General features: G+C 39.0%; 1 protein-coding gene and 1 pseudogene across 1 annotated transcript in view; both read left to right on the top strand.

The window, feature by feature from the left end:
- Positions 1–8,088, top strand: part of LOC127669980 (amine sulfotransferase-like) — a 36,098-nt gene extending 28,010 nt beyond the window's left edge. Inside the window, exons 5-6 of the mRNA XM_052164266.1 lie at positions 1,741–1,927; positions 7,967–8,088. Coding sequence (XP_052020226.1) covers positions 1,741–1,927; positions 7,967–8,088 — 309 coding nt within the window. The remainder of the gene's footprint in view (positions 1–1,740; positions 1,928–7,966) is intronic.
- Positions 8,089–18,667: 10,579 nt separating this feature from the next.
- Positions 18,668–19,336, top strand: LOC127669193 (60S ribosomal protein L14-like; annotated as a pseudogene).
- Positions 19,337–26,627: the final 7,291 nt, after the last annotated feature.

Below are 26,627 nucleotides of genomic sequence, written 5' to 3'. Positions count from 1 at the left end.
TGAAGATCGTTCCCCAATATGTAGGTTGCTGTTTTGTCCTATTGACAGTGTCTTTTGCTTTACAGATGCTTTTCAGTTTCATGAGGTCCCATTTGTCAGTTGTTAGTTTTAGAACCTAAGCCATTGGTGTTCTTTCAGCATGAGAGAAACTGTTATCTTTGAAGACAAATGTCAGTTGAGAAAATGCCTTTATCCCATTGGGTGTAGATAAGTCTGTGAGACATTTTCTCAAATAATGATTGATGTGGCATGATCATGCCCACTTTGGGTGGTTCTATCTAAGGGCAGGACGTCCTGAGTTGTATTAGAAAGCAGAGTGTGCAAGCCATGAGCTGCACATCAGTATCCAGCGGTCTTCCTTAGCTCTGCTTAGGTTTCTGCCTTCAGTTCCTCCCTTCCCTTATGATGCTCTAGAACTTGAATGGAGAAATAAACATTTTTCTTGCCTCATTGTTTTTTGGTCACTGCTTTATCACAATAGATAATGAGACAAATGCATATAGAATATTCTGTAGATAGTTGTCATAACTTTTAACCTGTGATGTAATTTAATGGCAAGTTTTCTACATTGATTTTTAATTTGGATAGTATATCTTGTATCAAATATGAGGTATTGAAATCAGCCCCTAATATTCTCTCAGGGTCTGTGAATTTTTATGGTCACTGATATTTGTTTCATTAAACTGGAAGTCATAATTTTACACTTAAAATTTTACTACAGGTCTTTTTAAATCAAGTTTTTTTTTTGTTACAAATAGCAATAATTATATGTTGGCTCATTTACACACAGCATGACAATTCATTAAAATGATACATAAAATTCCAGAATAGAAATTTGCCTATGTCCCATTTATATAAGTACTATATCATATTGAGTACAATAAGGTTTTTCCTTCCTTTTGATTTCTGCAAGTTTGAATACAACAAACTCACATTTTAAGGTTATTTACCTATTCAGTATCTTTTCAAATGAATTTCACAGTGTTTTTTTCCTATTTTATTTTAAATAGGATTTTAAGAAGTGCTGTACTGAGAGCAGAATGTTTTATATATTACCTTAAAATTATTGTTTTGCAACTCTTAACATTAAACATTTGTCTGCTTTACTTGTTTTCATTGAGCAATGTTTGGTTAATTTCAAACTGTCTTTGTTAATTTTAATTCTAAGAATATTGATCTTATTTACACAGTATTGATGCAGTACCATTATTAACTTATCATGGTACTGGTGTGGTTTTGATTTTGTACTCTACATTACTGTAAAATGTCATTGTTAATTTGTTAGCATTTTCTACATTGAAATACACCAGACATCCTGAGCAGGGTTCCAGTTTAGATTCTGCATTTCCTGTTATTGACCAACTATTCTGTTCTTTTTCTATTTCCAGGATTGTATTAATAGAGGTAGGAAAGTTTGAGTTCTTCACAGTGTTAATGTGTATGTTTTTCTATTGTGTATGATTTCATGTATATATATTTTACATGTAGCCTTTTGTTTGAAGAATATTTTTTTCTACTGCTGTTTGCTGTGTTTTACTGAAAGTTTTTATTTCTGTATCAATCAGAATAGTCATATTAGGTTTTTGTTCTGGAGCTGATATAATCCCCATTCACTAATTTGCTTGTGTTGAGCCATTTTTGCATTCCTGGAAGGAATCTTACACGATCAGGTCTCATGTTTGTCTGTAACTCATATGTCCATTATAAGGTCAGTAATTTCTCAAGTCATGACTATTTCAGAACCTCAGAAGCTCAGTGCTTAAAATCTGCAGTTTTCTGGAGAAAGAACTGAGTGAAGAAGATGTAGATGCTGTTGTAAGGCAAGCTACCTTTCAGAGCATGAAATCTGACCCACGAGCAAATTACGAATATATTATAAATAATGAAATTGGGGTGAGAAACAATGATGGCTCTTTCCTACGCAAAGGTAAGACTCAATGGTTTGAAGTAATGAAAGTACAGAAACTCCCCCAGAGTCTGTTTCCTCATAGCAAAAGCACAGGGTTTCCAATTTGTTTTTCTAGGTGATAAAGACACTGGGAACCCTGAGAACATAAAAACATTTTAATGAATAGAGAACAAGGAGTTTCTCAGAAATTCAATTATAGTTTTAAGAAAAAAAGATAATTTTAGTTATTTAGTAAGTGTGGCTCTCCTTCCTTATAGCTCATATGACTCCAAGGCATGTCAGTAATATTGACTTAGCCAATGAGCATTTTAGAAGAGGCAATTATAAATTGGGTTCTTTTATTTTGAAGGAAAATCAAACTACTTAGTCCATGCTGGCGTCACAGTATGACAGTGTATGACATAGTAGCTCAGTGTAGCCTAGAACTTGATTCCTCCCTGCTTCTAGCTTGTGTAAGGGCCCATGATTCACTGAAGAATGATACCCCAGACTGAAATAGTATGCAAAAACAAAGAGCAGTTTATTCTGCAGGAGTCTAGCATGCTGGGGTCTCCCATTACCAAAATGAAAACACCCCAGTGAACTCACAGGCCAAATTTAAAGCACATTAAGAGAATGCCAGGGAAGGGTAGGTGGCCTCTATCTTAATTGTTGGCTCTATCTCTATGGGCATTCCAGAACCATTGCTGGAGTGTGGGAGACTGGAAACTGATGCTGACCCACTGTCTTTGCCTCAGACCAGGTAGTGGGGGCAGATTCTGAGGCGTGGACTTGCCTGGGCTTACATAGTTCTTAGAAACAGAGATTTAGGTCTAGTCTCCTGAACTGCCAATTTGAAAACTGTCATGGAGTCAGCCTAGCCTGCCTCACTTGCAAGTTTTGTGTAGTGCATGTGGAACCTTGTTACCAGACAGGCATAAGAATGGTAAGCTTGAAGGAGCTCAGGTCTCAGGAATCTCAGAATTGAGAACAGCAGGAGCAGAGTCATTCCTTACCTACCTCTACCTGCTCTGGAACAAGTAACCAGGATACCTCACTGGGTTAAGTAGCATTAACTCCTGGATTTCCCCATGTTAATGAAGTATATTGATAGCCTCTGAGTGGTCAATCAATGAGCTTTCTTTCCCTGGCATTCCTTCCAGCAAAAAAACATTTAATACATGGTTTACCCTGAATAAAGTGTATGCATTCACATTCACCATCAAATAAATCAGTATGATTAAGCAAGTCTTGTATACTCAATAAAGATCACCTTGGAGGTGGGTTAGACCAGTTAAACCATTACCATTTATTGAAGATGCTTTCATATCATCTGCAAATAGTGATACCTTGATTTCTTCTTTCCCAATATGTATACCCTGGATCTCCTTTTGTTTTCTTATTGTTCTGGATAAAACTTCAACCACTATATTGAATAGATATGGGGAGAGTGAGCATCCTTGTCTTGTCCCTGATTTTAGTGGAATGACTTCAAATATCTGTCCATTTAATTTGATATTGGCTATTGGTTTACTGTATGTCGCTCTTATTATGTTTAGATATGGGCCTTGAATTCCTGATCTCTCCAATACTTTTAATATGAAGGGGTACTGTATTTTGTTGAATGCCTTTTCTGCATCTAATGAGATGATCATGTGATTTTTTTTTCTTTGACTGCTTATATAGTGGATTACATGAATGGATTTTTTTGTGGTTTTTCGAGATAGGGTTTCTCTGTGCAGCCCTAACGGTCCTAGAACTCCCTCTGTAGACCAGGCTGGCCTTGAACTCAGAAATCTGCCTGCCTCTGCCTTCCAAGTGCTGGGATTAAAGGCATGCGCCACCATTGCCTGGGGATGGATTTTCATATACCGAGCCACCTTTGCATCCCTGGAATAAAGCCTACTTGATCATGGTGAATGATCATTTTGATGTGTTCTTGGATATGCTTTGTGAGAATTTTATTGAGTATTTCTGCATTGATATTTGTAAATGAAATTGGTCTGAAGTTCTCTTTTTTTGTTTGGGTCCTTGTTTGGTTTATCTATTGATTTATCTATTTGGTTTATCTAATTGTGGTATCATGAATGAATTAGGTAGTGTCCCTTCTGTTTCTATTTTATGAAATAATTTGAGGTGTGTTGGCATTAGACTTCTTTGAAGGTCTGATAGAATTCTGCACTAAAACCATCTATCTAGCTCTAGGCTGTTTTGGTTGGAGGTTTTTAATGACTTCCTCTATTTTCTTGGGGGATATGGGCCTGTTTAGATAGTTTACCTGCTTTTGATTTAACTTTGGTACATGCTTTGGTTGTGCCTTCATTTTCATTAAATTCTAAAAAGTCTCCAATTCCTTTATTTTTTTCCCTGACCAAAGTATGATTGAGTAGATTATTGTTCAGTTTCCATGAGTATGTGGGGATTTTTGTTGTTTTTGTTGTTATTGAAGTCTAGGCTTAACCCATGGTGATCTGATAGGACTCATGGGATTATTTAATCTTTATGTATCTGTTGATACTTGCTTTGTGGCAAATACATGGTCAGTGTTGGAGAAGGTACCATGAGGTGCTGAGAAGCAGAAATATTTTTTCATTTTAGGGTGAAATGTTCTGTATGTTAACTCTATTTGGTTCATAACCTCTATTGGTTTCACTGTGTCTCTGTTTAGTTTCTATTTCAAGGACCTGTCCATTGGGGAGAGTGTGGTGTTGAAGTCTACCACTATTATTGTGTGGAATTCAATGTGGTTTGTTGAACTTTAGTAAAGTTTTTTTTTTATTTTTTTAGGAATGTGTGTGCATTTGGGTCCTAGATGTTCATAACTGAGACTTTTTCTTATTGGAATTTTTTTCTTTAATGATTACGAATTGTCCTCCCCCATCATGCTGTATAACTTTCTGTTAAAAATCTATTTTACTGGACATTAGGATTTCAACTCTGGCTTGTTTATTAGGACCATTTGCTTGGAAGATATTTTTCAGCCTTTAACTCTGAGGTAGTGTCTGTCTTTGTCATTGAGATGCATTTCTTGTATGCAGCAAAATGCTGGATCCTGCTTGCATATCCAGACTGTTAGCTTATGACTTTTTATTGGGAATTTAGTTCATTGATATTGAGAGATATTAAAGACAGATGATTTTCAGTTCCCATTAAATTTATTGTTGTAGATAGCATTGTATGTATGCAACTCTCTCTTGCTTTTGATGTTAGATGATTAATATCTTGTTTTTTTCCCCTTTGGTATTGGTATCTTCTTTATATTGCAGGTCTCTTTCGAGAAATCTCTGTATGGCTGGATTGGTAGATAGATATTGTCTAAATTTTTTTTGTTTCTCCATCTATGATGATTTAGAATTTTGCTGAGTATAGTAGCTTGGGTTGGCATTTGTGTTCTCTTAGGGTCTGCATGACCTCTGTCCAGGCTCGTCTGGCTTTCAGTGTCTCTGTTGAGAACTCTGATTTAATTATGAGAGGTCTGCCTTTATATGTTACATGACATTTTCCCCTTACAGCTTTTAATATCATTTCTTTGTTGTATACATTTGGTGTTTTGATTATTATGTGATGAGAAGATTTTCTTTTCTGGTCCAATCTATTTGGTGTTCTATATTCTTCTTATACATTTATGGACATCTCTTCTTTTGGCTTGGGGATGTTGTCTTCTATGATTTTGTTGAAGATGTTTTCGGGTCCTTTGAGCTAGAAATTTTCACTCTCTTCTATTTCTATTAATTTTAGATTTGGTCTTTTCATTGTATCCTGGATTTTCTGGCTTTTTGGGTTAGCTTTTTTTTCTGTTTTGAATTTTCTTTGACCATTGTATCAATATCTTCTAAGGTATCTTCTACACCTGAGATTCTCTCTTCTATCTTTTGTATTCTGTTGTTGATGCTTGCATCTTTAGGTCTTGACCTTTTCTCTAGGTTTTCTATTTCCAGGGTTACCTCCATTTGTGTTTTCTTTATTGTTTCTACTTCTACTTTTAGGTCTTGAACTGCTTTGTTTAATTCCTTCACCTGTTTGGTTGTGTTTTCCTGTATTTCTTTAAGGGATTTATTTGTTTCCTCTTTAAATGCTTTTACCTGTTTACCTGTGTTTTCCTGTATTTCTTTCAGTGTCTTATTTATATTCTCCTTAAAGGACTCTATTATCTTCATGAGATAGGATTTTTAGGTCTGTGTCCTGGTTTTCAGGTGTGTTAGTGTATCCATGACTTTCTGTAGTGGCTTCTGATGGTGTCAAAATATATTCATTTCTGTTGTTTATGGTGTCTCACTTGTCTCTTGCCATCTGGTTATCTCTGTTGTTAGCTGCTCTGGTTTTCTCTTTCTGGAGCCTGCCTCCTGTGTCCCTGGGTTGTTGCAGGCCTCTTGGCGTGCCTGTGGCCCTGGCTGTAGCAGGCCTTCTGGGGGGCCTTCAGACTGTGGGGTCTTCAGAACAGCAGACAAGCTGTTTGTCTTTCCAGGTGGAAGGGACTGTCTGGAAAGGAAAGTGGGTGGGGTTTGTGTAGGGAATGGTTGTTAGAGTGAAGGTGGGTCCTGAGTCCACTGGGCTTCTTGGGGTTCCCAGCTGCTGCAGTTATTTGTGAGGATTCCTTATCTGTGGCTCTCACTGTAATATACCTCTTTGGAGCGGGGGGGGGGGGCGGGGGGGTCTTCAGAGGAGCAGACTAGCTGATAGTCTGCCCAGGTAGTGGGATTGTAACCTGTCCGGTAGGTCCAGTTATTCCAGGGTTCCGAAGGGGCACTACCTGCGGGTCAAAAGGGGGGGGAGTTAAGAACGGAGACCAGGCAGAGGGGGTTCAATTGTCGAGGTCTCGTTTAATGTTCTGGGGTACACAGGTTTTAAGGCTTTCAGGAGGGACATGCCTCAAGGCAAGGACAAAGGAAGGAAGGGCAATCTTAGCAGTTTCAGCAGGAAGAGATAAGGGTCCTCCGGTGGAGATATCTGGTGTTTGCACAGGCTGAAGCCTACTGCAGTTATCTCAGGACTTCCTTCCACCGCAATTACTGGAGAGGCTCTCCTTTGTTTTACTCGGGACCTTTGCCCTGTCAGCCAAAGTGAGGGTCTCTAATGGCTTCCCACATGGGATAACTACTTTGTATTCCTTAACCATCTAGGGGGTTCATTATTAGGAGAGGTGAATTCTTCTTTTCACAGCAGTTATTAGTTGCCTATACTCACTTTTCAAAAAACATTTTTATTGATTATTTGTGAATTTCACCTCATGCATCCAAATCCAATTCACATTTCCATCCATTCACATCAGCTGTCTGCCCTAGCTGCTCCCCATCCTAAAAGAAAACAAACAAAAGTTAAAAGAAGAGAAGAAAGCTTTCCGTGGAAGCTGTGGTGTGTTACGGTGTTTGTAGTATGCCCTTTTGCCCAAGCAGCTTTACTTGCAAATTGCCAGATGCTGGAAAGAACCCAGGTATCCCTCAACAGAAGAGTGGATGCAAAAAATGTGGTATATCTACACAATGGAGTACTATTCAGCCATTAGAAACAATGAATTCATGAAATTCTTAGGCAAATGGATGAAGCTAGAAAACATCATACTAAGCGAGGTAACCCAGACTCAAAAGGTGACTCATGGTATGCACTCACTAATAAGTGGATATTAACCTAGAAAACTGGAATACCCCAAACATAATCCATACATCAAATGAGGTACAGGAAGAAAGGAGGAGTGGCCCCTTGTTCTGGAAAGACTCAGTGAAGAAGTATAGGGCAAAACCAGAATAGGGAAGTGGGAAGGGGTGGGTGGGAGGACAGGGGGAGAGAAGGGGGCTTATGGGACTTTCGGGGAGTGGGGGGCTAGAAAAGGGGAAATAATTTGAAATTTAAATAAAAAATATATCGAATAAAAAAAAAAAGAAAGATATTTGAAAATAAAAAGGCTGTTCATGGTCATGGATTGGTAGAATTAATATAGAGAAATGATCTTCTTACTAAAGGCAATGTATAGATCTGATGCAATTTCAATCAAAAGCCCCAAGGCATTATTCCTAGAAATGTAAAAAAGGGCATCTTAAAATTAATGTTACTTCTGTGCTATCCATGTGTTTATCCCATTAGGTACCATTGGAGACTGGAAACACCATTTGACTGTGGAGCAGAATGAAAGATTTGACATGATATTCAAGAGGAGTATGAAAAAAATTCCCTTGAAATTTATCTGGGATATAAATGAAGAATAAAAGTCTAATGTCAGCATAAAACAAACATAAAATCTATTTATAAGTAGTCATGCTTTAATATTAATATTAATCTTTCCACATTTCAGTCATAAAAATATGTTAGCAATTGTACCATATACTAATGGCATAAATTATGGTGCTTTGTGGTGTAGAAAAATGTCTACAAGGAGTAGTTTGAAATGTACAGATTTTTCTTATCATATACAGTCAAATTTTGAGTGAAGCAACATTAAACAACTTTGTATTATTACAATAAAACTTTAACTTTTTCTCTGTCAAGAATGTGTGAAAAAAATGTTAGAATTTTTAATTTGGAAAACTATACCTACACATTGAAGGGAGGCAGAATAGCCATTTAGGTTAAGAATTAGAAAAAAGGGAAGATGCACTCATTTCCTTAATAAGTTATAAACTTTTTGTTGATGAATTGTGTTCTTTGATGAGTTTTGTATTCATATACAATGGATGTTATTACTAATTTTACAAACTTTGTGAGTAATTCCCTTAAGATTTAATTTTGCTTTTACATATAATGTTATTATGTCTGGTAAGTAAATTTTAAGCTCTCTGTATTTATTTGTGTGTGTGTGTGTGTGTGTGTGTGTGTGTTTGTGTGCATGTGTGTGTGTGACTACATTGAGTCAGTTTTAATATAGTTTTAATATAATAACATCAATAGAATCACACTTGAGGGCTGAGAAAGCAGTGGTTATAATGTCCTTGTGACTGAGCAGCCAAGGTAGCCCCACAACACCTGTCTTGGCAGACAATGGGGTGTGGTGACAATCTTTGTTGGGCAGACCACAAGGCTGAATGCCCAAACAGTCTCAATCTGGCAGTAGAAGCATGGAAGCTTCCAGGAGAGCTACTGGCTCTCTCTATAATGAAAGCCTGGAAACAATGGATCTGATATCAGGGAATGGATCAACAGCAGGAAGATGGCATATTACCTGAGTGCCAAGAGGAAAGGCCAAGGGAAGAAATGAAGGAATGATTTTCCTTCTTCCACACCATTTAATCTGCATTACTTAGGATGTTGACATACTTGGGGTGGGTATTTCATTCAACCATGGCAGGACATTTAGTTTGCGGATGCTCTCTACTCAGTTATTTTCATATATTTATGGTAAGTGGGTATTAAAACCAACCATAATAGTAGCCATTCTCGATTCCAGGTAGTATGTTTTGGCCTCAGTCTTTCAATGATAGGGATACTTATTTCATGCACAACTATGATGAAGGCAGGGGACCTTAAGGTCAAAGGACTGAGATGTGAGAGAAGTTTGGGGCAGAGCTGAAAGAGAGATGAATATGGCAGGGTTTGAATGGAGGACATATGTAAATCTTAAATACTGCCTGGGAGCACCACTGAATGAAGGAGTTCTTAGATTCAATACCAGTATGTATATATGTGTATGTATATATATGTGAAGGAATGGAGGAAGGAAGGAAGAAAGGAAGGAAGAGAAAAGGAGTTTAAGAAGTATAGGACATCACCAGAAATTAGAGGCAGAAGTCATAGGAGTAGAAATAATAGAAATATATTAGAAGACTGCTAAGTGAGATTTTAGGTTTCCAGTGGCCTTCAAAGTTTCTAGCAGAATCTTGCTATTAAGAAGCAGAGCTGTTGGTGCATGTGATAAATGGGGGCTGAGCAATGGGTTTTCAGGTGCAATGAAGTTACATCACATGGGCTCCCACTTATCCCACTCTGTCACAGCAGGTACTGGGCTTCAGGGAAGTGCTGAGCACTGCTGTAGGGGTGGAAAAGTGCACTCTGAGGTGTGAGAAATCCAAAGCGGGTGTTCCCACATGTCCAGGCATCTAGTTGCTGCCTAAAAAACCACAAAGAGAAGTCCAGAACGAAGTGTCTGGAGTGGACTATGACCAGGTGTTCCCAAAATCCTAGACATGCAGGTGCCTCTGAATCATGAATTGAGAACAGAGTCTGTGTCACAGGCTGGGGATGTTCTCTAGCCTGGGGCTAGATGGAATGGTAGCTCTGGCTTTGCTCATTGGTGAAGGTCCTTAGCTTGGCAACAGTTATGTCTGGAAGTGCAGATGAGCCTTCCATGGGAGATTTAGGCAGTGGCTTTTTAGGAACAGTCCTGCTCCATCCTCTCCATTGTGGTTCTCAATCAAAAAGACAGTCTTTGATTCTAAACTGTTTATTGATTGTTTGTCATGGAAAATGTATGCTTATCATACCAACTTCTCAGGGTGGACCTGAGATTAAATACCTATTGCAGGGAGGAGTGTCTGGAAAAGGAAACTTAAACCTTCAGGGCCTCTATGTTCCTCATTAGGATGGAAAACTCTGTTCTGGGCCTGCATGACCACAGTTCCCATTTTCTTTGGTGGGAAGTATGGCATGTATTCCAGGCCAGGTATTTGGCAAGAGCAGGGAGGTACCTACTATCATGGGTATGAGTTCTGGGGTCTAAGATCACTCTACCCACCTAGCTTCCTATCATGATATACCATCCCATATCCTTAGAAAAATAAACACTCAGTAGCAACAATATATAGACATGAAAGGAATGCAGTATTTCTGGCCAAGAAAGGATGAGAAGGGAAAGTGCATTTAGAGACAAGAGAACAGGAATGATCCTTTGAGAAAGTAGTAAAAGTTCCAGGCCATGGCATAGTGTTCAAATGTATACAGATCTTTTAGTCACTTTCAAATAGTATACCCTTAGACTCCAACAATCCAAATATGTACTTACCACCTTTAATGAACAGTTGTGGTGCTGGTTTACAAATTGTCCTCATCAGTTGCTTCCTTTAGTCAGAAGGTTTGGATTGTTCAGGGAGCAGTGACTGTGCTCAAGCAGATAAGAGGCCTCTAAGTAACATTTAATTTTTTAAACACTTTTAACCACACTTTTGCCTCAAGAAATGAACAAACTTGTGATCACCTAGCAAATATAAGGGTGATATCTTTGCTATTTTTGCCAATTGAAGGACAAGGAATTAAATCAAATCTGTTTTTTTGAAGCTCATGATACTGGAATGGTGTGTGTTGAGAGATCCATAAAGACTTTAGTGGCAGGGATAAGTACGACCAAACATAACATATACTTCTAAGAGGTTCTTCAGTCATTGAGAAAACTGTAAGGTTTACAATGTACTCACTGATAAGTGGATATTAGTCCAGAAACTCATAATACCCAAGGTACAATTCACTGACCATATGAAGCTCAAGAAGAAGGAAGACCAAAGTGTGGATGCTTCGGTCCTTCTTAGAAGGGGGATCAAAATACCCAGGGGAGGATATCTAGAGACAAAGTATGGAACAGAGACTAAAAGAAAGGCCACGCAGAGACTACCTCACCTGGGAATCCATCCCATATACAGTTACCAAACCCAGACACTATTGTGAATGCCAGCAAGTGCTTGCTGAAAGGAGCCTGATATAGCTGTCTCCTGAGAGGCTCTGCCAGTGCCTGATAAATACAGAAATGAATGCTCACAGTTATCTATTGGACTGTACACAGGGTCCCTATGGAGGAGATAGAGAAAGGATCCAAGGAACTGAAGGGGTTTACATCCCCATAGGAAGAACAACAACATGAACCAACTAGTACCCCCAGAGCTCCTAGGGACTAAACCACCAACCAAAGAGTACACATGGAGAGCTCCAGCTACATATTTATCAGAGGATGGATTTGTTGGTCATCAGTGAGAGGAAAGGCCCTTGGTTCTGTGAAGACTCAATGCCCCAGTATAGGGGAATGACAGGACAGGGAAGCAGGAGTTGTTAGAATAGTGAGCAGGGGAGGGGGGATGGGATATGGGATTTTTGAGAGAAAATGAGGAAAGGAGAGAACATTTGTAGTGTAAATAAAGAAAATATATAATAAAAGAAGAAAAAAAAAAGAAAATGAGCAGCAGCAATGACATCCAAATATAGCTAGCAATAAAAGTTTCTACTTGTTTCTTGTTAAAAAAAAAAACTGATTGGCCAATGAGCTGAGCAGAATTAGAAGGTGAGACAACTGGACAACAGAGTAAGGATTCTGAGATTAAGTTAGATAGGGGGTTCAGTGGGACACAGAGGTAGATGGTGACATGAAAATGAGAACCACATAGGCACATGACAGGATTTAGAATAGGACAAATGGGATAAATATAAGCTTGGCACCAAAGAATCCCAAGCCTATGACCTAAACATTTATTCATAAATACAACGAAATTTCACAGTTGTTCTTTCAGGGAACAAAAAAAAAAAAAAAAAAAAAAAAGGTGGAAAAGCCCTCTGTTACAATTGGTGCCTACCCTAGGTGTCCCTTCCCCCACAGCAGTGAGCTGGGCTCTTCGGCCCATTCCATCAGCCTGCAAAATTCTTGGCAGCCAGCCCCCAGCCGTCCGCTTGTGTTATCCCTGGCCTTTGTTCTTCTGAGAACAATACAGTTACTTTCACCTGGAAATCAAGGCTGCCTCAGGGCAGTCTCACCTGGGAACATCCTGGGACCTGTGAGACTTGAAGTCCTTTAATCCCAGCAGGTGACCCACTGAGAAGAGGAGCCAATAAGTTCTCAGATATCTCCTTGGAGTCTGGGAGCAGGGATTTACTTTAAAGACTATATATATTGGCTAAATATTAGTAAAGTTCGGTCTTGATCGGCTAATGTCCTGACTCATTTCTCTTTTGTCGCCTCCCCATTTATCCCCAGAATTCTCTTCCAGGTCTCCAGTTCACCTGTGGTTGTGGGCAACTACACCTAGGGTATAGAATCCAAACTTAGAAAGAATCAGGCTTAGAGCCTGAAGAATTTCATGTAGAAGGCACTAACAAGCACTGCTCTGAATCAGAGTGGGTTCCTAGAGAAGTAAAGGAATTTAAAGGCATGGCTCCTTTTAGAAAAACCACTACTTTCCAGTGAAGCCAGCAGAGGGTGCAAGTGGAAAACATGAGTGGTGAATAAAAAGCATGACCCAAAGCCACAGGCACCCTCTACTGGCAAATAACATTCAAGAGCTGGGGAAGATAGGCTTGGCTCCCAAACTCTATCAAATAGTGTAAGACCAGGTTTTCATAGGAGGATGATGGCTTCAGCTCAGAACCAGCAAGGGCTGACCACTGGACAAACAATATGCTATCGGTGCAGCAGAGAGGTGCCAATTATAGATAGTTGGAAGACAGTTAAAGACATATGAGCATAGCAGGGAATGCTAAAAAGTCAACAGACTTGGTAAAATACTTGGGAACTCTTTAAGGAAGGAGTTAGAGAAAATATTTCTTATGTTCAAAAATGGAGGAAAACACAATGACAGAGGGCACATAGACTGTGTATCAACATGCAAATAATTATATGTTCAGTAATGATTGCAATTGTATACATCATTTTTAAGAAAGATGAGAATAAAGCATACTTAGAGAAGGAGGAGATAGAATGATGGAGAATTAGGTTATGGGCAATAGAACACAGGTTAGAGCATTCTTTAAATCAGAGTAAAGAATTGTCCAAAGATTCCAAGCTGGAATTTATAGTAACAGCAGAAAAGTAGTTCATATGATAAAAATACAGAAAGACAGCTGGTCCTATGCCACAGTGCTCCATACTCAAATACTGCTGGGAGAGAGCTAGACTCCCGGGGTGTGGACACATCTGTGAGCACAGGAAAGACCACCACTTCTGCTCAGAGGGACCTGCCTGGAACCCTCAGGACACAGGAACCAAAGAGCCACCTGGGACAGGATCCTTCTGATTTCTATCTGCTCTTGGAGTTGATCCTGAACCTCAGCTGTCCATACCCAAATTCCTCCCAGAAAGAACTGGTCTCCCAGGAGTTCTGACACACAGGCTTACGGGAGTGACAAGCGAAAGTCAGAGACAGCAAGACCAGCTAAACACCAGAGATAACCAAATGGTGAGAGGCAAGGGCAAAAACATAGGTAACAGAAACCAAGGCTACTTGTCATCATCAGAATCCAGTTCTTCCACCACTGAAAGCCCTGGTTACCCTAGCACACCAGAAAAACATGACTCTGAGTTAAAATCACATCTAATGATGATATTAGAGGACTTTAAGAAGGACAAAAATAACTCCCTTAAAGAAATACAGGAGAACACAGGCAAACAAGTAGAAGCCCTTAAAGAGGAAGCACAAAAATCTCTTAAAGAATTTCAGGAAAACACAACCAAACAGGTGAAGAAATTGAACAAAACCATCCAGAATCTAAAACTGGAAATATAAACAGTAAAGAAATCACAAAGGCAGACAACCCTGGAAAGAGATCAGAAGTTATAGATGCAAGCATCACCAACAGAATATAAGAGAGAGTTGTAAGAATTTCATGTGCAGAAGATATCATAGAAAAACTTGACACAACAGTCAAAGAAAATGAAAAATGCAAAAATTTCCCAACCGAAACCATTCAGAAAATCCAGGACACAATGAGACCAAACCTAAGTATAAAAGGTATAGAAGAGAGCGAAGACTTCTACCTTAAATGGCCAGTAAATATCTTCAATAAAATTATAGAAGAAAAGTTTCCTAACCTAAAGAAAGAGATGCCCATAAACATACAAGAGCCTACAGAAATCCAAATAGATTGGAAAAGAAAAGAATTCTGCCCCTCACATAATAATTAAAACACCAAATGCACAAAAGAAAGAATGTTAAAAGCAGTAAGAGAAGCCAGGCGTTGGTGGTGCACGCCTTTAATCCCAGCACTTGTGATGCAGAGGAAGGCGGATTTCTGAGTTCAAGGGCAGCCTGGTTTACAGAGTGAGTTCCAGGAGAGCCAACGGTTACATAGAGAAGCCCTGTCTCGAAAAAACAAACAAACAAACAAACAAACAAACAAACAAACAAACAAAAGCAGTAAGCGAGAAAGGAGAAAGGTGAAGTAACATATAAAGGCAGACATATCGAATTACACCAGACTTCTTGTAATAAGCTATAAAAGCCAGAAGATCCTGGGCAGATGTCATACAGACCCTAAGAGAACACAAATGCCAGCCCAGGCTACTATACCCTGCAAAACTCTCAATTACCCTAGATGAGGAAACCAAGATACTCCTTGGCAAAACCAAATTTACACAATAACTTTCCTCAAATTCATAATTGCAAAGGATAATAGATGGAAAACACCAGCAAAAGGAAGACAACTACACCATAGAAAAAGCAAGAAATAATTTTCTTTCAACAAACCCAAAAAAAGATAGCCACACAAACATAAAATAATATCAAAAATAATAGGAGGCAATTTTTTAATATCACATAGACTAGCAGACTGGATATATAAACAGGACCCAATGTTTTGCTGCATATAGGCAACACATCTCTGTGTCAAAGAAAGACCCTACCTCAGAGTAAAGTATTGGAAAACATTTTTCTAAGCAAATGGTCCCAAGAAACAAGCTGGTGTAGCCATTCTAATATCGAATAAAAGCAACTTTAAACAAAAAGTTATCAAAAAGGCTAAGGAAGGACACTTTCATACTGATTAAAGGAAAAAATCCACCAAGAACTTTTGATTCTGAACATCTATGCTCCAAATGCAAGGGCATCCACATTCATAAAAGAAACTCTACTAAAGCACAAAGCACCCATTGCACCTCACACAGTAATAGTGGGAGACTTTACCCTACTTTCATCAATGGACAGATCATGAAAACAAACTAAACAGAGACACAGTGAAATTAACAGAAGTTATGCACCACGTGGATTTAACAAATATCTATAGAACATTTCATCCTAAAACAAAAGAATATACCTTCTCAGCACCTCATGGTGCCTTCTCCAAAATTGAGCATCTAATCTGTCACAAAGCAGGCCTCAACAGATAGAAGAAGATTGAAATAATGGCATGCATCCTATCAGATCATCATGGACTAAGACTCGTTTTCAATAGCAACAAAAACAACAGAAAGCCCACATATACATGGAAGCTGAACAACACCCTACTCAATGATAACTTGGTCAGGAAGAAATTGCCATGGACTGACCCAGCCGGGGAGTCATGACTGAGGGAAAGTCAGGGCTTTGGTATTCAGGAAGGCACAGGTACGGCGAGATGACAGACAGACACACCAGAGAGTGGTTTGAATCTGCTGCAACTTTACTTTTTAGTCAGGCAAATTTATAATACATTGAGGAACAGATCGAGGTTGGCACACTTCCAGAAACATTCAAACAATTGCTAAACAAGGTACATTTTCATTTTAATTAGAACAGCAAGTAGACATGAGATGATGTCCCTTACGCTATGAACCATGATCAAAAGCAAACTATGATCATGAACCTCAGACATATAGTGTTCAATTCTAACTTGTGGTTACTTATTAAAGTTGTGTTAATAATCAACAGGAGAACTTGGGCCTTCAGACCAATTTGTATGCTTAAAGCCTTCTTCTGTCATCAAAAGTCAAAATGCTTTAAAAATGAACACATATACATTACAAGAGCCTTCTCTACTGCCTGGGACAGCCAACACCACGGTGGTTTGGCTCAAGCTAATCTATGGCCATAATCTCAAGAAAATTATAGGACCTTCTAATCTTCAATTTTTTTTATCCATCTATTACCTTCTTATCATAAGTACCTGTATAAAGCAATAGCTCATCAGTAGTCCTATACTTTTTCATATTGTTTTTCTTCTTGCTACAAACTATCATCATTACCTTTATTAAGGCTAGTAATAAAGACGGACCCTGTTAAAAAGCATTACAAGACTTTCTTTGACTAGGGTTCACCATGAGTTCACTGAGTTTAGGACTGGAAGCAGTAGGTGTAATCGCCAGATCCTCTTTTTCCTTCCACCAGAATACCAACTTCTCCTTTATCAGTTAACCAGCTTGTAGGCTGGGATCATGCTGTATAAAGAATTAAGAATAGGAAGAAGAAAGACACAGTGCAAAACCCATAACCCAGGAAGCACGATATCCTTAAAGAACATCAAGGCCCTTTCTTAGGCCAGAGGTGGGCACACTGCCAGGGACCTCCAGGGAGCCTAGCCCCGAGGGGCATTTTTCTCCTGTCTGCCTTAATGACATACTGTCATGTCACACAGATGACAATGGAGTTGGTGGGGCAAGAAATAAAGAAAGAAATCAAAAACGTTTTAGAATTTAATGAAAATGAAGCCACAATATATCCAAACATATGGGACACAATGAAAGCAGTGCTAAGAGAAAAACTCAGCTCTGAGAGCCTCCAAAAAGAAACTGGAGAGAGCATACACTGCTAGCTTAATAGCACACCTGAAAGCTTTAGAACAAAGAGAAGCAAATACACCCAAGAGGAGTAGACAGCAGGAAATAATCACACTCAGTGCTGAAAGGAAGTAAGTAGAAACAAAAAGAACTATACAAAGAATCAACAAGAAGCTGGTTCTTTGAGAAAATCAACATGATAGATGAACTTTTAGCTAGACTAAACAGAGGGCACAGAGACAGTATCCAAATTAAATTAACAAAATCAGAAATGAAAAGAGAGATATATAGCAACAGAAACTGAGGAAATTTAAAAAAGATCATTAGATTTTACCACAAAAATCTATATTCAACAAAACTGGAACATCTGGATTAAATGGACAATTTTCTAGACAGATACCAAATACCAAAGTTAAATCAAGATCAGATAAATGATCTAAACAGTTCCATAACACATAATGAAATAGAAGCAGTTATTAAAAGACTCTCAACCACAAAAAGCCCAGGACCAGATGGTTTTAGTGCAAAATTATACCAGACCTTCAAAGAAGACCTAATACCACTATTCTTCAAACTATTCCATAAAATAGAAACAGAAGGAACACTACCCAATTCATTCTATGAATCCACAGTTACACTGAATATTCTCCCTTGGAGATAGAATGGTTTCTGTCTAATCAGGAACTCGTAACAATTTCCTTTCATAGAGGACTTCATGAGATATTTTTTTCTATTTCTATCATGTTTAATGCTCCCAATAGATTAAAAAAAAAAAACCTGGTTGAGTGTGTATTCCTTTTAGCTTCAGAAGAGATCATGTATATTTAAGAGGCATTTAACTATTATAAGTTATTTTGATGACTTAAAAAATGTCAATACTGAGTGTTATATTTTAAAATAAATTTTATTAGTTTAATAAATATAAATATAAAAAAGAAAAAGAAAAAACTTTCAAATTCAACATTAAAAAAATAAAAAATACACAAAGGCTCGAGACATTATAATGGGAATCCATAGATATAATATATTGAACTAAGAGTAAAAACTATATTTGATTCTATCTTAGACCAATGCCCTACAATAGATTATATGTTTCTATATAATCTACACGAAAATCTGGGGAGACAGCAGATATCAATATTATAGAGAGATTACAAACTTTAAAATAAGTACTTGATTTGATAGATTATACTACTGATATATATTCAGAATTTCAGTTGGCTTTTGTGTTATGTTTTGCAAAGGCTGATTCTGACGCTGCACATTCATTAGAGATAATGGCTATCTTTGAAATGTTTTTGCAGATTGAAGCTTATGATATTTCAACATATGTACTCACTAGGCATGATGACATAAAACCTCTGACAGATATAACTTAAAATCCTGTAGGTTGCTTCTCGCTAAGCACCGCCAACATGGTGTTCAGGTGTTATGTGGAGGTTGGCCAGGTAGCATATATTTGGGTTCCATACTAGAGAGCTGGTCACAATTGTAGATGTTATTGATTGGAACAGGGCTTTAGTGGATGGACCCTGTACTCAGGTGAGGAGATAGGCCATGCCTTTCAAATGGATGCAGCTCACAGCCTTCATCCTCAAGTTCCCACACAGTGCCCACCAGAAGTACATATGAAAATCTGGGGAGATGGCAGATATCAATACGAAATGGGCAGCCATAAGATGGACCAAGAAAATTGATGCCAGGGAAAGGAAAGCCAAGATGACAAACTTTGGTCATTTCAAAGTCATGAAGGAAAGAAAAGGAGGAACAGAATAATCAAGACTGAAGTAAAGAAACTTAAAAGAGCTGCTATCCTGAAAGCTTCTCTTTAAAAAGCAGCTATTGCTAAAGCTGCCATTGCAGTGGAGGCAGCAGTGGTGGCAGCAGTAGTGGCTGCTGCTGCTGCTAAAGCTAAAGTCCCAGCCAAGAAGGCAACAGGACCAGGAAAGAAGGCTGCAGTCCAGAAGGCTCTTGCTCAGAAGGCTGCAGGCCAGAAGGCAGTACCTCCTGTGGAAGGTCAGAAGGGTCAGAAGACCCCAGTCCAGAAAGCACCTGCGCCAAAGGCAACTGGTAAGAAAGAATGAGGCTACACAAAGGTTCTTTTTGACAGATGATGAAAAAAATCCTATATGTCAAGAAACTGTGAACCAATCTAACAGGACACTAAAGGAAATACTCTCAGAACAGAGGAGGGATGTGGAATCTCCCAAAGACAGGTTAAATAATGCTTTACTGACTTTACATTTTTAAAACATGAATGAGACCGATAACTTTTTTAAAAATTTTTTTATTGATATATTTTTATTTATATTTCAAATGATTTCCCCTTTTCTGGGTCCCCACTCCTCGCAAGTCCCATAAGCCCTCTTCCGTCCCCCTGTTCTTCCATCCACCCCTTCCCATTTCCCTGTTCTGGAATTCCCCTATACTCTTGCACTGAGAGACTGATAACTTAAGTGCTAAAATCCATTGGATTATGGGAAAAATGTTGAAGTAAATCATCCTGTTTAACTTAAGGATTTTCTAACCTCAGAATAAAATGAACAAAATATGTTATTTGGGGGAGAGACTTTGTATTAGTTCCCACGGGAAAAATAAAAGCTGTGGATTCTTCCCAAACTGGTAGCAATCATGATTTTCCATGAAGATCTTGCCTTCAAACAAAAATAAATAAATAATGAAGACCAACAAAATATGTAACATAAGTCACAGATCCCCTTAAATGGGTACAGCTCTGACACTGGCTGAGATATGAAAATATCTCTAGCCAAAACTTCAGCTATACATAACTATTATATCTTGTTGTGTATAATATCCTCAAGACTTATCAGGCTATCCTTTCAAATTGTATAGATAGAAATTTGTTTTATGCATTGGTTATACAATCTAAACTAACATAATAAAAGATGGCTTATCTGGTTGAGGAGAGAGCACAGAGTCATTCTTGGGTGACTATGCTCACTGCACATTCCATAATATGTTAATGTAGAACTTAATGTTAATGTTAAACTACTTGTATATATTTACAGAGCAAAAGGAACAGAAACCAATGAAGACAAGACAAGTAGCCCAGGTGATCCAACCTCAGATGACCTTAATAGATGTTTCATTAAAACCTGCTTCAGTGACAGCTTGCTTCCAAGAAAGCTGCTGACTCCAAATGGTCCTGCATTTCAGACTGTTCCAATCAGGATTTCATTTAAACCTAAAGTTTCTAAAAATGCAGAGACTGCACAGCAAATTCTATGGCTAGTTGTCTTAAGACTGAACAATATCCCACTTTTTTAAAGTGCCTCCCCCCCTAAAAAAATGAAATTCCAAATTATCAGGAAGCTATTCAGAAAGCCATGTCTCCAATCTCAAAGTTTGGGATGGATGTTTTGGATCATTCAGTGGATGTGGTGGTTTGTATATGTTCATTCCAGGGAGTTGCACTATTATAAGGTGTGGCCTTGTTGGAGGAAGTTTGTCACTGTGGGGATGGGCTCAGAGATCTTCCTCCTAGATGCCTGAGCATGCCCAGTCTGTTCCTGGCTTCCTTCAGATGAAGATGTAGAACTCTCAGCTCCTTCTGCACCATGCCTGTCTGGATGGTGCCATGCTTCCACCTTGATGACAATGGACTGAACTTCTGAACCTATAAGCTGGCCCCAATTAAACGTTGTCATTTATAAGACTTGCCTTGGTCATGGTGTCTGTTCACAGCAGTAAAACTATAACTAAGACAGAAGTTGGTACCCCAGGACTGGGATATTGCTGTGATAGACCTGACCATGATTTTGTTTGGAAGAATGTGGATTTGGGGACTTTGGATTTGGAAAGTCATGGAATGCTTTAAGTGGGGCTTCATGGGCCAGCCTAGTAGGGATATGGAAGACAGTGGTGCTGAGGGTAATTTGAACTGTTTAGGCTTGCAGGCAAGAGGTTTCAGTGGAGAAGAACTTTAATATGTGGCTGAGAGACTGTTTTTTGTGATGTTTTGGTGAAGAACATGGCTGCTTTCGCCATTGTCTGCTTTTACCATTGCCTAAGGCTAAGGTAAAGAGATGTATATGAATTGCATCCACAAAGGAAGTCTCAAAAAAATCCCAACAGAGACTTTGTTAAATCTCTGGTTAAGTCTGACGAAGAGCATTTTGAATGAACATAGCAAACTGAGAAAGGAAAAGTACAAATTAAATAATTTGAGTATTAAAGGGGCTCCAGGAAGTGAAATGGAGCTGAATTCAAGGATATTAAATTGAATTACTGGAGGGGTAACCTTGGGGTAATATTCCACCCAGCTAAATTTGGCTCCAGGTGAGGTAGTACAAGCCTTTAATCCCAGGAAGCAAAGACAAGCAGATCTCTGAGTTCAAGGACAGCCTAGAACAGAGCAAATTAGGTAAAGAAAAACCTAAATCCAGGCTTGGTGGATCACAACTTTAATCCCAGTGGTTAGGAGACAGGCATGTAGATCTCTGAGTTCAAAGTCAGTCTATGAGCAAGATCCAAAAGAGCCAAGCTTAGGCAGTGAAGGAGTTGGAGAAAAGGAAGCTAGTGATAATGTAATAGAACAAGGGGGCCAGTGTTCCAGCTCCTGCAAGCAACAGAACTCAGCAACTTTGGACATGTATCTCTGGCTTTATATTCAAGAGGAGAAGGAGACTACTGGGACAACTGATGCTGGTTAGCTGGAGCTAAGACATTAGTGGTGATTATGAAGAGACCAATATCACTTATGAGAAATCTTCTGGAAGTATTTTCTGAGAGCACAAAGAAGCTGTATTCCAGAGATAACCAAAGTTGTATCTCATGCTTGCATATTACCTGGTAATATGTGAGAATCATCCAGGTGGTACTGGTTTTGAAGGCATGAAGACATCATGAAGAACAGCTGAGGCTTGGGGACTGTGAGAGACCATGGAGGGCCATTGGTAAAAGTGTAGTCTCAGTTGTATTTTACAGCCCAGGACAGAAGGGGTTATGCAAAGGAGTTGAGGCTTGGTACCATGAAGAGAAACAATGAGAGGCTTTGGTGAAACCTAGTTGCAATGGAAGACCTCAGCATATTGGAGATGCCAGTACCATGGGATGACCACCAAGAACAACAGTGGCAGTGGAGTGGATCAACCTGAACTTAGAGTGTTACAGAGGGCAGACCTGGAGAAGTGACACTAGCTCTTTGGAGATGCACAGAAGATCATGTGTGGATCTCAGACATTGGAAAAAGAAGCTGAGAAACTGAAGTTGCGTTGAAGACCCCAAGATATTAAAGATGCCAGAGCCACAGGATGCCTGTCAAGGAAAGCTGCTAACAGGGAGTAGAACAAGTCCAGGAGAAAGAACCTTGTTGCAGTCAACAAAAATGAAAAAGAACTTGAAGATCTGAAGTCGGTTTTGCCATCAGACATGATGATGCAGTTTGGAGATTGCCCAGCTGGTTTCCTGTCTTGCTTCGGGGATTATAGTTAAGTGACTGGATGAATCTCAGAAGAGACCTTGAACTTTAGACTTTTAACACTGCTGAGACTGCAATAGACTACGGGGACTTTTGAAGTTTGAATACATGTATTTTGTATTATGCTATGTTTAGGTTTGGCCCCCATAGACTTATGTTTGAACAAGCCTATGGGGGACAAGTTGTGGAATGTGATGGTTTGTATATGCTCATCCCAGGGAGTGGCACTATTAGAAGGTGTGGCCTTGTTAGAGGAAGTGTGTCATTGTGGGGATGGGCTCTGAGATCTTTATCCTAAATACCTGAGCACGCCCAGTCTGTTCCTGGCTTCCTTCAGATGAAGATCTAGAACTATAAGCTCCTCCTGCACCATGCCTGCCTGGATGCTGCCATGCTTCTGCCTTGATAACAATGGACTGAACCTCTGAGCCTGTGAGCCAGCCTCAATTAAATGTTGTCATTTATAAGACTTGACTTGGTCATGGTGCCTATTCATAGCAGGAAAACCCTAACTAAGACAGTGAATGATGGATATTTGTTATCATTTAAGGAGGGGTAGTTACAAGTTTGGGAAGGGAGGAAACAAAATAAGGGGTGTGGATTTAGGAATTTATTTTTCTCTTTCTTTTCCTCTTTCATTCTTTCTCTTCTATCTAGGGTTAAGGGGAAAACTGGGGAGAAGGGTTTGAAATAAAATGTGAGGATTATAGGAATGATAAGAATAAAGTGTAGATTGTGGATTCTTTTCTAAAACTATAGAGCTACTACTAGTCAAAAATGTGCATTGGTATAGTTCTTTGTATATTGATGCCAAAGTAAAGTTATATTTGGTGACATTGGTATATATCTTTGTATATTACTATAAAATTAAGGCTATGTTGGCCACAGCGTACTATGTATTGTGGGGCAAGTGGACTATGCCACCAGATAGAAGAAGGTTAAAGCGACCCCCAGAAAATCTCAAAATTGAGAAGTCAGGCATTGGAACCAGTTCTCTAAGATCTACTTGTCCTGGAACATATGACCATGACACATCACTGAGAGGACCATGACAACCAGACACATAGCATAAAAACCTAGAGTTCTCCATGCTAATGAGTTATCTAGATAGGCCCCAAGTGTTTAGTGGGTGAACTTCCCTTCCTAGGCATCATTCCTGCCAAAGGCCTTTAATCCTTGGTTCACCCCAAGTAACACATATGCATTCACACCCACCATAAAAATAAAGCAGTTTAGCTAAGCATGACCATCTCCTTTACCATTAAGGGGGGAGGCCTTCTTCATAAAGAGACACAAATTTATTCTCCAGACATAAATTTCCTGGAGAAGGCCTTCTCTCTTCCAGCCCCTCAGTGTTCTTGGAACAACACTCTGAACCAAACTGGATTCCAGGCTCAGCCATTCCCTTTCTGTCTGGCACAGAGGTGAAGAGCAGAGCCACCACTCACAACTCCTTGTGGTCCTCAGCATCATTGGCTACAAAAGAAATCAATAACCACAGTATCTGTCATCTGTCTCTTATCTCTTTGTTTCTTTCACAGAAGAACACTGACTGGGACCCCATCTTGGACTGCATTTTGTGTTTTCTGTGGCATGCTAGTGTCACTCTGGCATCCTGAGGTGAGGCAGACATGCCACCTACCAGTGTATAAACTCTTTTCAGGCATTCTACTTATGTAATTCTTGAAAATACAAGGATAAGTTATTTTTCTTATGAAAGCTGCTATTACATACTATTTAGGATGATTGAACAATGCAAGTTAATAGTGCATCAAACTCATGGTCATGTTAATTACTAGTCTAATTAATTAAAATAATGTTTGAAAATGTTTTCAAAGTTGAACAGAGAGTAGTAGCTAGAAATAAGCAAGCTTGCCAATTCAGATATACTATAGATAGACAGTTTTCAAAATCTCGGAGATCCATAGAATATGACATTTGAAGATTATTTTCGTTACAATGTTTTATGACAGTGAGACAGGTCTGCTCCTAGCAATACCCCATTCTACTTTGGTGAGCATCAAAAAAGAAGCATTTGGTGTTTGCTTCAAATGTGTCAAGCTAGCAACTGAGCAAAAAAAAAAATTACCCTTACTTCAACTGCTGAAATGATACTGTCTAAAATGGACAAACAAGATGCAGGGGAGTCAAGTGCCAAGGCAGGCTAAACAGTACTTCATAATTCCTGCTTCACAGAAAAATTTGTCAGATATTCTGGGCCTCATGGCTGAAGATGAATGCTCCTATGACAGAAATCTTTGGAGACTCCAGACATCCAGCTCTTCTGCCATTTCTCTAGTTTTGAAGCTACTTGCTTGCACTCACTGCATTCTCAAATAGTATTTATTGCTTCTTGAGTCTCTGATGGGATTGAAGACCAGATATAATTTCACAATTAAACTTAAGTTGTTTAAAATTAAAAAAATTTTCTTAAATCTAAGGGAATGTTTTAGGTTGATAATGAAAATCATGATAGAAATTGATTTAGGTACAGAACTCTGAACTCACCAAAATAGGATAGATAGTATAAGACTTTCTCCAAGGTTGCCAAATACATATATGTACTGAACACTGTGAATATAAATCTTACATGATAGTTTTCATAATTGTTACTATTGTATTCCTTCTTTTATTGGACTAAAAGGAGGAACTGTAGAGAGAATCCCTGTGCATTGTGTAAAAGCATTCACCTGTCAATAAATAGCTGATCAGCTAATGAGCTGAGGCAGGATTAGAAGGTGGGACATCTGGCAGAGATAGAGGATTCTGGGATTAAGTCAGTCATTGGAGGTTTGCCCAGACATAGAGGAAGGCAGTCACTTGAAACTGTAGACTAGGTAACCAGCCACATGGTGGTACTTAGAATAGAGCAAATGGGATAATTAAGTTATGAAGTAGCCCTAGAGCAGGCGCACGCTTATGGCCTAAATGTTATTCAATATAATTAAGTCTCAGAGTAGTTATTTCATGAACCTCAGCATGGGTGGAAAGGCACAAGTTAATATCAAGGTGTGGTAGTGCAACCTTTAATTGGCTGAGGCAGAGACAGGGGTGGGAGTTGGGGTGGGTGCTGGGGCAAGGACAGGGGCAAGTGTAGGTGGCAGGGCAGGGGCAGAGTTACATATAAAGATACTTTCCAAAAAGCTTCTGAGGTGAAGTTTGCAAAGTTTACTATTACCTCTCATTCTTACTTGTCTTTGTTTTTTGTGTATTTGTGTGTGTATTATGTGCTCACATGTGAGCTCATAAAACTAGAGGATCTCTGGTCTATTGAGCTAGAATTCAGTATAAAGTTATAATTTTAAATTATCATCAAACTGCCCCCCCTGGGGATCCATCCCATATACAGTCACCAAACCCAGACTCTATTGCAGATGCCAACAAGCACTTGCTGACAGGAGTCTGATATTGTTGTCTCCTGAGAGGCTCTGCCAGTACCTGACAAATACAGAGGTGGATGCTCTTAGCCAACCATTGGACTAAGCACAAAGTCCCCAATGGAGGAGCTAGAGAAACGATCAAAGGAACTGAAGGAGCTTGCAGCCCCATAGGAGGAACAACAATATGAACCCAGTACCCCCAGTAGCTCCCAGGGACTAAACCACCATCCAAAAATACACATGGAGGGACCTGTGGTTCCTGCTGTGTATGTAGCAGGGGATGATCTTGTTGGACATCAAATGGAGGAGAGGCCCTTGGTCTTGAGAAGGCTTGATGCCCCAGTATAGAGGAATGCGAGACCAGTGAAGCAGGTTGGTGAGCACGGGGAGCGGGGATGGGATAAGGTGTTTTTGGAGAAGAAAAAAGAAAAGAGGATAGATAACATTTGAAATGTAAATAAAGAAAATATCTAATAAAAAATAAAAAAATAAATTATGGTCATAGTTATAAACTATGGCCATAATTTCATTGATCATTTCCAAAGTGGCAAAATT

The sequence above is a fragment of the Apodemus sylvaticus genome, chromosome 19, assembly GCF_947179515.1.
Source record: "Apodemus sylvaticus chromosome 19, mApoSyl1.1, whole genome shotgun sequence".
Taxonomy (NCBI): Eukaryota; Metazoa; Chordata; class Mammalia; order Rodentia; family Muridae; genus Apodemus; species Apodemus sylvaticus.
This window is presented reverse-complemented; position numbering and strand designations above follow the sequence as displayed.